This window comes from Colias philodice, chromosome 23, assembly GCF_061535455.1.
Source record: "Colias philodice isolate Cphi_HAF_F1 chromosome 23, ilColPhil1 Martin Lab GWU primary, whole genome shotgun sequence".
Classification (NCBI taxonomy): Eukaryota; Metazoa; Arthropoda; class Insecta; order Lepidoptera; family Pieridae; genus Colias; species Colias philodice.
The window spans coordinates 8,136,219-8,148,721 of NC_143108.1; the positions used below are offsets into that span (position 1 = coordinate 8,136,219).

Genomic DNA, 12,503 nt, shown 5'->3' on the forward strand with positions numbered 1-12,503 from the left:
AAAATAACTTCCCTTCCAGGTAAACTTCGGCGACGTATTCATTCCTCCCGGGCTCGATCCCCCCCGGCCGCGAGTGTTGCCAGAGTTCAAGCGGCTCGCGCACGGCCTGCGCTCTGGCAACATTAGCGTGTTGGACGCTAAGACGTTCTATATACCGAACTTGCACTATGATGGTGCAGGGCCCGATGCGTACTTCTGGGTCGGGAACGGGAGTGAACCGAGCCCGTTTGGAACTAAGGTATGTTGATTTTTACAGTTTTTTTCAAATATCTTTTACGTGAAGTTACCTACTCAACACTTACTCGTTAAATATTGAGATTTTTTTTGTGTTGGGATGAGATTTCGTTAGCGATAAGATCGTATTTTATTAATTGTTTAGACTTGATTTAATTTTCAAATTCTGAACTGAATCACATAACATCTACCTTCACTGTTCTACTTTCTTAGATTTAATTATTTATGGTGAAATAATACCTATGCTTTTTTTTATAAAGAAAAGCACATTTTTATTATCATATGCCATTCTCTACAATAATCGTGTAGTAGGGAAAATGTGAGAGTTTATTGACTAAACGAGCAATTCAATTTACATAATAAAATGTATAGCATAGGTAATATCAAGTGAAATATTGTTTTTTACTGCTTTCTCCTCGCCGCCTTCCATAACATACGAACATTATGAAGATTAAAATTACCCAGCTGCGGTAAATAAACTGAAGGTAGAAAGGAAAAAAAATGTTTTGGTAGATATATCATGTTTATAGTAGTTTATGCGTCATTCTACAGATTTATTCTAGGCTCAATTATGGGCAGATCCTTATAAGTTTGTCAGTCTAGAAGAACACAGAAAACTGAATCATTACGAAAATCTTTACCTCATGACCAACGTAACAATTCACATACGTAACTCTTATGTCTTTAAACACACAACCTACGGTAGAATTCACACATACATATAATTATTTACTCAAAGGTACCCAACGAAATGGGTTCCCTCAACCCGCTCCGGGGCTACCAGGGCGAAGACATAGAAATCCAACTTCCGGGCAAATTAACCGCCTACGACATAGACTGGCTAGCAGTCTGGTGTGTGGAGTATAGACACAACTTTGGGCATGTTTATATACCGAAGGATCTGGATGTGCCTCCAGCGTTGGGGCAGACGAAGATCACTGTGAGTTTTATTAGAATTAAGTTGGGAACCTGACTTGTAGTAATAATGCCTTGTGGTAAACCTGACTGGTAGTAATAATGCCTTGTGATAAACTTTACCTGTAGGAATAATTGACTTGTGATAAAATTGACTTGTAGGAATAACCATTTGTGATTAACTTGAATTGTAGGACTAATGATATGTGTATAGCCTGTTTTTGGATATACATAATAATTTGTGATAAACCCAATTTGTAGGAATGACTTCTGATAAAGCTGAATTGTAGTAGTTATGCCTTGTGGTAAACCTGACTTGCATGAATAATGCCTTGTGATAAACCTGACTTGCAGGAATAATGCCTTGTGATAAATCGGACTTTTAGGAATAATGGCTTGGGTTAAACCTACTTCGTAACAAATCTAACTTTTGATAATCCTCACTTGTAAGTTTAGCTTAACTGGTACGAAACCCGACTTGTGATAAACTTAACTTTATATTCATATGCATTACTTTAACATAACTTTTAATAAACAAGGTGGTGGGCTCTGATAAAATGGGATTGGAAATGGTGAAAGGGTGATTTTCAATTTCTTATATTTTTAAGAATATTATAATAATGATTATACGACTTCCTTTGAATGGATTTACAAACTTTATTGTTCTCTGAAAGAATTATTTTTTAATGTTGACCGTAAATATTTGTACCTAAATCTATTCAAAATTTGACGCGCAATCAATAATTACTGATCACTTATAAGCTAATTTTATCATTTACTTTCATGCTTAGCTTTCAAAGGACGTTTTAATGTTTTTAGTTTTATTACAGCGCCACCTATTGGAATATTTATGATATTTATTTTTCAGGTTAAAAAAACATCGCCAAAGCGGCGTAACAAACCGAAAATAACAAAAATACAATTTCCGTTCGTTGATTGGTTTAATTAATAAATAATTATATAATTTTTTTATTGTGTGTTAACAATTTTTTTATCATTTTCATGTTTTTATTTTCATTATATCATGCCATAGATTTATGGTGATTTTTTAAATAAGACTGAATATTACATATTTAATAAAATGTTATGTGTTTATGTGTGTTTCTTTCGCTTGCCTTGGATTATTAACTTGTTAACAGCCTGCTTGGTGGTACAATCCGGTAAGTGGGAGAGCTATTTAAATTATTTTTTAAATATTTTTTGGTCTTTTAGAAATAGAATCTAATAGAATCTCTAATAGAATAGAATAGAAACACATTTATTCCCAAAAAAATGATACAGTACATTAGATACAGAAAATACTTATAACTTAAAAAACAAGGTTTAACTGGGTAAAACAATAGATATAATAATTATTGTGTAGACGTAATAATATTTACTATTTATTGTTTAATATTTAGTTTTATGGAGCTGCCAGATATTATAATATTTCGCGATTTTATTGGAAAACTGGGACTGTTGTATAGCGTAGCATATTATCATAATTATTGCCTTTTTGGGGAAAGACGGAATCACAGAATACTTAATAGTAGCTTACGCTAACTGAATGGAAACGTTGAACATTATTCATTTCATTATATTTATCACCACTACCTGCATATTATAAAACATAACATATGCTGAAATCTTAAAATTGCCTAGCAATGGATTTTGATGCGGTTTTTTTTAATAGAAAGAGTGATTAACGTGGAAGGTTTTAGTATATAATTTAGGTTTTAGACAAAGCGGGCGAAGCCGCAGGCGGAAAGAAAGAAAAAGATTCAATGTTATCAAGAACGTTTAATACAATCTAAGTACATTCTATTTCTAACCACACCCGCTATTACAGACTAGTTCTACAACATCTCAGACGCCATACAGTGCATCTAACAATTGTAAGGAAATTCTAGACAAAAGGCTGCAAATCCGCTGGGAAATACAGGTAAATATTGTTATGTACATAAATTTATCTAATAATCGTGTTGTTTAATTTAGAACTGTTTAATTTTAGAGGACCATGGTAAGGTTAATAAAATATTTTACTTAAGAGATTTCTACGGAAAACATACGCTACGAATTAAGAGCCTTCCGTCGTTTTAGAACGTCACGGTCGATTAAAAATAATGAGCTGAAAATAAGCGAAGACGTGGTCGAATGTTAATTTTTCTGATCTTGATGATGTTAATCTTTACTCAATATTCTTCAAATTACCTAAAATAATTTTAAGAATGTTAACTAAAAATCTGATCAAAGAATCACAGAGCGTAAATTATTCTTGAAGTAAAAATAAAGCAACTGTTAAACCCATCACCCACGTAATGATTAACTTATAATACGCAGACTAAAATAAATCCTTGTTCTTTCAATTTATTCGCGTATAAAGTTCTGAACATTCAGTACTCGTATTGGTAGTTAAATTTATCCACTTTGTACATTAATAGAATGTTATGAAATCCGCCCTCGCGTTTATGCAAATTAAATTATGAAATATGGGCGTTTAACGGACGCGAGCGAGGCGGGATGCTAATAAATTGTAAATTGCCTTAACTCACGGGGCGAGTTCGTGAGATTTATCGAGGTTCTATCATGTGTTGCTTGCTTGTCAGGATTTGGGTATTATGTTGAAATTGTTTGTAACAGCTCCCAATGACGATGGATGGTTTGAATTCGTAGCGTTTTTTGAAGTAAAACTTCTTTATCGGGATTGGAAAATAATTTAGTGTAACATTTATTCGTTACGCGTGACATTTTTCCGTTACGCGCCATCTTTTTCTTATCCCTACCACGCGTGATTCGACGTATTTCTGTTTGCATATAGTAAATTATTTTTTGAAAAATAAGGTCATAAAGAAGTTTCACTTCTTACGTGTGTACACTAGTACAAGCACACATTTTTTTAGTCGTTGGAACAGCTCGTGATTGGAATAGTCGTTGGAATAGCTGTAGGTACATATTATAACAATTATATTTATATTATGTATGTTGCATTATTTTATATCCAGTCAATAATCAAATTCAAAAATTACTTATTCGGTCTATAATATTATGTTATGAGTATTTTTTTAAGAATGTGTTTTTTAATAAATATTGTTGAATCAATTTTGATATCGCGCCCAAATAAAGATGGAGTGGAGAAATTCCTCTGCAGTTTTCGCTACAATCTCGAGATTTTAAAAATATACCTAGATGATGTTTAATTGTTTTATAACTGTTTTGTTTTTTAATGTGTTCTTGTTATGCATAAATTAAAATTATTCATTTCATTTACAAGCGAGTGGTATGCAGAGTTAAATGAAGGTAATTGTAAAAATTTAACATAATGTGAAAAATGACCCACCATTTTGTTTTTAAATGAAAATTTTAAATTTTGTTTTTCCCCTGTCTACCTATAATAAAATTTACAAAAATTGTTATTCTCCAATCATATTTATACTATAAGAAATATTCAATATTATAAGATTCTATGAAAAGCAATTTATAAAAATGTACTATCATTTTTATGTTTTGAAATTAATAACATCCATATTTCACATCGCAGAAAGTAAATTTCTCGGAAATTAACAACCTTAATTAGTACAATATCAAAGGCTTGATGCAATTCACATTACAATTCTGACGAATAATTTTCATTTCATTTATTTTACTGACCGATTTTCTTTTAACCGACAAGTAGGTGAAGTTTCAATATCTTGCTAGAAGCTAAGTTACTATTCCTTCATTATTTTGAACCTGTTCCACGAAATAACTAGACTCACAAAAGTCTTCCAAAAAATTTACGGCGTTGTATGACACGTACATTGAAATTAACACCTTATTTCGTCGTGGTAACATTCAAAGTAGATTGTATCGCTCATTACAGAAACTCTGCCTACCTAATACGCGCGTAACACGTAGGCAGAGTTTTACTTCGGATATTTTAAGCATGATTGTGAGTCTAGTTCGTTTTATACGTAAAGAACCAAGGTTTTAAAATCACTTTAAGAAAAGCTAATTATTTCCTTGCTTTTCCAGGGAGAGCAAGTCCAAATAAGTTTGTCTGCTCGTCTGCGCAAAGAACAGTACATGGCCTTCGGTATATCTGGTGCTGAGGGGAGAGCGGCCATGTTGGGTGCTGATGTGGTAGTCGCGTATTGGGATACTAAGTAAGTATATTTTATTGGAGTGTTATCATATTGTAGCAGCTGATTGTTAGGACAGTTTGAGACTTGTTTAAAAAGTAGTAACAGTTTTTTTGTCAGAGATACATAAATGTTTTTTTTAAGCTATACCATAAGTATTGCTTCGATTATTTCTCGTCGAAAGAATTTTTGCATATTTTTTTATCATAAGTTAACTACATATTTTTTTCATAATCTTTTAATTATTGATTTCGACTATGACCGGGAGATACTGACACAAAATTTCGAGTCATTTGTAACAGGATGGCGGTTCTACAGGGGTCTTAGTACGCAATGACAAAAATAAAAACGATGGTGTGAACGCTGGTACCGGCGGCTTAGTCGCGTGGGCGTTAGTCGAACTCGTTGGAAAAATAGCGAAGTCAAACGATTTGTAACACAAAAATTTTAGAATTTACCGATAGCCCATAAAAAAGAAGTAGGCGGTAGTGTCATGCCATACTTTTCCGGTGTGACTTACAGCCCGCCATACCGACGCGAATGTGTTGATTTAAAAAAAACAATTCAACCATTTGTACCAGGCTAACTATTGCACAGGTAACCATCGTCGTGCAGCCATTTACGAAAATCGCCATGCCATACTTTTCGGACGATTCCAAATGGTCGCCATACCGCCGAAAATCTGCAAATTTTTTTTTTCGCCGAACCATTTGTAACACCCTAAATTTTTTTTTCAACAACTCCTGAATGATTATAAATAGAAGTATGATAATGCCATACCTGTGGGAGGTGGCGAATGTGTATAAGATTTTTTTTTATTGTATGATTTTATTCGCATTTGGAACGATTTGTAACAGTATGGCATTAATCTTTCCTATAAGTTTGAGGTTCAACAAATATAAATACAAAATTTCAAAGATCTAGGTGGTAGAAATCTTCACTTCTATAAATTAATAATAAATTTATTTATGAAGTATGGCAGCACTTTTTTCCTCTACTAGAAGTATGGCAAATATAATAATGGTCACATTTTATCAAATACTCTCCAAAAATCCAAATGCAATACTGGTACAAAAAGTTTGGCGAAAACAAAAAATTTTTGCAGATTTTCGGCGGTATGGCGACCATTTGGAATCGTCCGTAAAGTATGGTATGGTGATTTTCGTAAATGGCTACACGACGATGGTTACCTGTGCAAAAGTTAGCCCGGTACAAATGGTTGAATTGTTTTTTTTTAAATCAACACATTTGCGTCGGTATGGTGGGCTGTAAGTCACACCGGAAAAGTATGGCATGGCACTACCGCCTACTTCTTTTTTATGGGCTATCGGTAAATTCTAAAATTTTTGAGTTACAAATCGTTTGACTTTCGCTATTTTTACGACGAGTTCGACTAACGCCCACGCGACTAAGCCGCCGGTACCAGTGTTCACACCATCGTTTTTCTTTTTGTCATTGCGTACTAGGACCCCTGTAGAACCGCCATCCTGTTACAAATGACTCGAAATTTTGTGTCAGTATCTCCCGGTCTATATTTTGGATAAACTATTGGTTCGTTTCAATAATATAGTTCCTTGTGGAATCTGGTAAGTTTTATAATTTAACTGCCTTTTTTTCTACATATAACAAAAATTAACAATTTCGATATCATAATAAGTTACTCCTAATATTTTCACATCAAACTATACATTATTAACAAATTAAACGAGCGATGTTGAAAAAATTCTGCTTCTAATAACACAAGCTTACTATAATTTTAACAATTTAATTCCAGATCAAACCAGCCCCGAGTAGCAGACTACACAATAACACATTTAGCGCAATGTGATGGTGAAAGAGGTGTCTGTCCTGACGCTAGACTCGGGGGTAGTAATGACGTCACTTTAGGTAAACATTTATATTATATTATCTTGGTTCTAATTATTTTGATAATGGCTTAGAAATTTCTTGCTACTGTTCTATGATATCTAATTTTAACTAAGATCAATATAATTTACTCGAGTAACTAATTTGTCTTTTTCATTTTGTCAATGAATCCAGTTTTTATCAACTTATTTGGCGGAAGCAGCAGTGGGCACATCTCCTGTAAAGTTATGAGTCTTATTCCATTATGCACAATTCAGTTCTTGTAACTTGATAGAATTCATGGTCATTCTTTATTTTGATCATTCACTCACACCATCATCCCTTCCACCTCACTACTAACTTTCCAATACAAATCTTCAGTATCCGGGCAACAGAAGAACGGTGTAACAACGATCACATATCGCCGGCCCCTCACCGCTAAAGAGCCAATGAAAGACAAGGAAGTTCTGACGTCACGTTCTCAGTCCGTTATAGCGGCGTTTGGTCCTTTGAACTCGAGATATGAAGCAAATGCTCATTCCTTCATGGATACTACGAGGAATGATGTGCAACTCGATTTTGGAGCTTTGGTAAGTTTTAGTTTACGATGTTAACAGTTTTGTAATAGTAATATTTTGTCTAACCATCTTAGTTCACATCAAAAAAAAATAATATATAAATCAACATTTTACTACCGGGTACATCTAGCCGGGTGGCTAGATTTTGGTCAAGCGTTTTTTATAGTATGAAAAATACGCACGAATAGCAGCAGCTTTCGTCAGTATTGTGCAATGTCGACTGCTCTCGACAGAGATATTGTGATCAAATTTTTTATTTTTGCATTTATGTTCTTTGAAACTACCCTCATTTTCTGTGATTTTTTATAGCGCATTAATATTATATTGTGGTCTTATTTTTTTCAATTGTTAACCGACTTCAAAAAAAAGGAGGAGGTTATCAATTCGGCCGGTATGTTTTTTTTTTTTATGTATGTACACCGATTACTCCGTGGTTTCTGAACCGATTTACGTGATTCTTTTTTTGTTCGATGCGGGATGGTGTCGAATTGGTCCCATAAAAATTTTATTCGGATAGGCCCAGTAGTTTTTATTTTATGAGCATTTTTGTCTGTATTTGTAAATGTTGCAAGTTTGAAGTCGGTTGTTTTTAACGCAGTTATTGACTTGTATATTATGTATTTTATGTATTTTATATTACTATTAGTAAGTAGTTAGGTATATGTTTATTTGTTGTCTCTTTTGGAGACGAATATATACAGAATTAAAAAAATTACAAACGTGTTCTGTGATCTGTCCCAGAACGACAACACGGTTTTAAATGTGTTCTTGCACAGAACGACAGTACCTACGTTAATAAATAATAATAATAATAATAAGGGCGTAGGGATGTGACGACCCCATCGCCCACGGTTGGAATATCTATTGTCTACGTGACAATAGATATTCCACCCGTGCAATCAGTCAACCCGCAGGACACCTTGTGGCGGGGTGTCGGGGAGTAGCGACCCCGCGGGAACCGAGCGCTCCCGGGGGAGGCCCCTGTCTTCATCTCCGGCTCGCCTTCACCGGCCGGTCGGAGTGAAGCCTGACGAGGACAGGACCCCCACCTCTGGCTTGCCTTAACCGGCCGGCCAGAGTGGAGTCGCGAGAGCTTTTAGCTCGAAGGGTGGATGCGAAGCGTAAGTGGCGAGTGGGCACGTGATGCTGGACCCTCAGGGAGCGCGTGATCGTAGTTTAAAGTCCAGGGACGCCTCTCCACCCTTAGCTGCTCACAATATGTTGCCCCCTTGTCGCACTATTGCAGCGACTTATTTCGGGGGCCCATACAGTGAGAGGGCGAGTCACCACCTGCCAACATATTTTTACTTTCTTTTAGTAGAAAGGCAGGTGCCATAGTTTCCCATAGTCCTCAGTACCAGTCCATTTAGCATCCCAATCCATAGCCCAATCATTAAATTTCCATACCCTGCAATAGTCCTACATCGGCCGCGGACTGCCCAGGGCTGTATCTCTATAGTGCAGTCATGGGCAGGCTGCGGCTGGTGTCCCACAACACATTAAAATTCTCGAAAGGGCCTCTGCGTGTTGGATCCGTGTCCCCACGTAAGCCTTCCAAAGATCCGGGTACTGTCCTTCTGGTGGTACCCGAGTATTATGGAAATGAGAAACATAATAATAATAATAATACAGAAGATTTATTGCAACCAACAGAACATACATAATAATACACAATACAAAAAAAGGAAAACAGACATAAAATAACACAAAATTATAAGGAACTAGCTGTTGCCCGCGACTTCGTCCGCGATTAGGTCGTTTTTCGTCATTCGTCGTTTAAAAAAAATACGTGACACTTTATTTTTGAATGTTCTTAATTATTGTCTCTTATAAAATTTAACTACTTACATTAAAATTGAACACTTTGATAAGAAAATCTTAAAATCTGAAGAAAACATGAATGAATGTGATTTAAATTCTACATTACTTAGTATCAAAATATAATAATCTAAATTAAATGTAGATTAACAGTTTGAGCACACCATTATAGAATATGTACTTAAGTATTAAATTACGTTAGTTAACATAGTAACTTTACTAAAAACACGATGACTTTCTTTCGCGCTCGGTACCACAAACTAAGCATGTTTGTGGTAAGTGGCCCGCGTGACGCGTCACTTGACCCCCCGCGAGTTCCCCTCCGTTGCTATGCGAAAATACATTCGTTGCTCTATTTTAGGAAAAATTTGTAATACTGTGGCCTGGGCGTTATAACACGTCCAGGGAGTTCCTGAGTGCCGATATCACCATCTTGAGGAAAAGCTTCTAATGTCGATTTAAAACTGCATACATACGAATTAACCTGTTATAAAATTGTGAAATGAGTTCAGTTTTAAATTTGAGAAATATTGATTTCTTGTATTCCACTATTCGTTGTAGTCGAATACAAAATATAGGTATTTAAACAAACTTAGGTTGGCCTACAGGCAAAAGGGATCCTATCAAATGGTAAACTTGACCTTGTATCTTAAAAGTAAGCATGAACGGACCTTCTGATAATTATTGAGCACCAAAGGATCATTTGAAACGCGCTACTATAAGAGCGAATATTGTCTAATAACAGTTTACATTGCACAGTATGTTCCTCTAAAAGTAGTGATTTCAAAGGTTCCGGTGTATCTTCAAATGAAAACCGACTCCTTACTACACTTTAAAGCATTACAAAAAGAACATACTACGCCTTTACAGAAGATGATCTGTAATCAATTGTGAGGTTATAAGCAAACCCACTTTTATAATTGTCAGACCACACCACCGAATTCGTAGATTGTTTACCTCAAGTCATTAAGACTATGACGAAATCTGTCTGCAGTAAGACGGCCCTCTCGCTATTCGTCCGTTTCCAGAGACCGAATAGTTTCAATTCTTAATCTTTCATTAAACAAACTTATTAATCGTTCTTGTCTCATATAATTGTAATATTCGCGTCCCTACTCTAGTCATTGCTTATACTCATGTTCATCTTCAAGAGATCGAATAATATTATGATGCACCCTATCATTTGTCAAACGGTCTTCATATTGAGTAAAGTTTCAGATTCTCGAGATAAAATATGACTGTCGTGATCAGTAGTGAGACGTAATTCCCTCTCAGTGAGGGTTTCGGTCTCACGGGATAGTACAATATGCCGTTTGCGATCAGCTGTGAGACGTCATACCCTCTCAGTGAAGGTTTCGGTCTCACGGGATAGTAGGGGAGACCGGGTTTGGTTGTCTCACGGGTTGGTTGTCACAGCGGTCTTAACACAAAACTGAACTACCGAATAAGTCTGTTGAACAGCGTGGCAAGAGCGATACAGTGACAACGCTGTCCCCACTTCGCGTCAGACCGCCCCGATCTGCCGTGAGGGCCTCACACGTGTTTATTGTTTTCGCACAGATTTTTTATGATATGAGGACCGAATATGCTCCTCATAACATCACTTTTTGTGAACGAAACGACAGCGCGGTTTAATTTAATGCCAACACCATAAGAAAAAAGGATTATTATTAATTGTGAAAAAATATCATGATTTACACTATTAACACTCTTTTAACATAAAATATAAGTCTGTGAGTGTGTAAAAATAAATCCAGCTAATTACACATCAAACTTATGTTTATAATTAGGTATACGACATGAAAATATATTAATTACCAAGCAATAATAATACAGATAAGCAGTGGTGGCTCAGTGGTGAGACCTCGGACTTCGAATCGATAAGTCCGGGGTTCGAGACCAGGCGAGCGCGCAGGAAATAAATTGATTTTTCAATTTATCTGCGCATGTTGTAACATCACCACTGCTCGAACGGTGAAGGAAAACATCGTGAGGAAACCGACATGTCGAAGAATTAAAAAGTTCGATGACATGACGTGTCATCCGCCAACACGCACTTGGCCAGCGTGGTGGATTATGGCCTGTACCCATAATAGATATTAAGTAGTATTAGTTAAAATATACTTTGACTGTTAGTCAAAGTTTGCTCATTACAATTATGAATCTAAAGAATAACTAACAACATACTATTCAATTTTATTGAGCTGATGAATATCTTTTGCCTGGAAGAAATCACCGTCGCCTAATAAATATACTGTGTTTTCTTATAAAACCGTTACATAATTTATTTTATCTACTTAAATAATGAAAATGATATTATATTTATAAAATATAAAACATATTATGTAAAATGATTAAAAATAAATAAATGAATGCAACTACGATTCAAAGAAAACATCTTTTTCAGTGTTAAAATGCTCTTAGCAATCCTGGATGATGAACTGTATCATGTACTCTGATCCCAGTACGGTCGGTACCTCGCCATAACGATAAATATTATAATCAGATAACCGCGAAGTCAAAATAAAAACATTACTTGTACAGTTGTGAGTGCAAAATTTACGTTTCATTTGGAATAACATTTTTTTCGGTACTAAAACGTAGTCGTTTGATATGTGGTTGGCTGCCCCTCCTCTCCTTCCTGAAAAATATCCTCCAAAACTTCCCGAGATACTTCCAATGATTGAACCATACGTTGGACATTAACTTCAGTCAAAAATTGACGAAGCGGATGATTACTAATTTCCACTTAATCCTCGCTGCTACTATCTTTACCATCAAATCATCAATTTTCAAGTGGTGTTGTAAAAATATCAGCAGAAATCGTCTTCCAAAGGCGATATAATTTTATGAGCATTGAATCTGTAAATAACAAAATCAAAAGTTAACTGTAAATCTATAAAAAAAGCTACTTACGAATAAAATTTTATCAAAAACTACTGTTCCCAATGCACCTCAAAATAATAAAAGAATTCATCATTTTATTATTTCATTCTAAAAGTGTAATATAATACCT

The 12,503-nt window shown here is 35.3% G+C and overlaps 1 protein-coding gene and 1 long non-coding RNA gene across 2 annotated transcripts in view; one reads left to right on the forward strand and one right to left on the reverse strand.

The window, feature by feature from the left end:
• Positions 1–12,503, forward strand: part of LOC149478172 (protein Skeletor, isoforms B/C) — a 38,020-nt gene that overhangs the window by 12,710 nt on the left and 12,807 nt on the right. The window contains exons 4-9 of the mRNA XM_089709872.1: positions 20–238; positions 974–1,174; positions 2,978–3,070; positions 5,140–5,270; positions 7,021–7,133; positions 7,473–7,681. Of these exons, the coding sequence (XP_089565998.1) occupies positions 20–238; positions 974–1,174; positions 2,978–3,070; positions 5,140–5,270; positions 7,021–7,133; positions 7,473–7,681 (966 nt within the window). The remainder of the gene's footprint in view (positions 1–19; positions 239–973; positions 1,175–2,977; positions 3,071–5,139; positions 5,271–7,020; positions 7,134–7,472; positions 7,682–12,503) is intronic.
• On the reverse strand, positions 1,067–1,696 carry LOC149478173 (uncharacterized). Its single transcript, XR_016317495.1, has 3 exons — positions 1,493–1,696; positions 1,306–1,460; positions 1,067–1,272 (listed from the first exon to the last, which is right to left on the reverse strand). It is a non-coding gene; the product is annotated as an uncharacterized LOC149478173 (long non-coding RNA).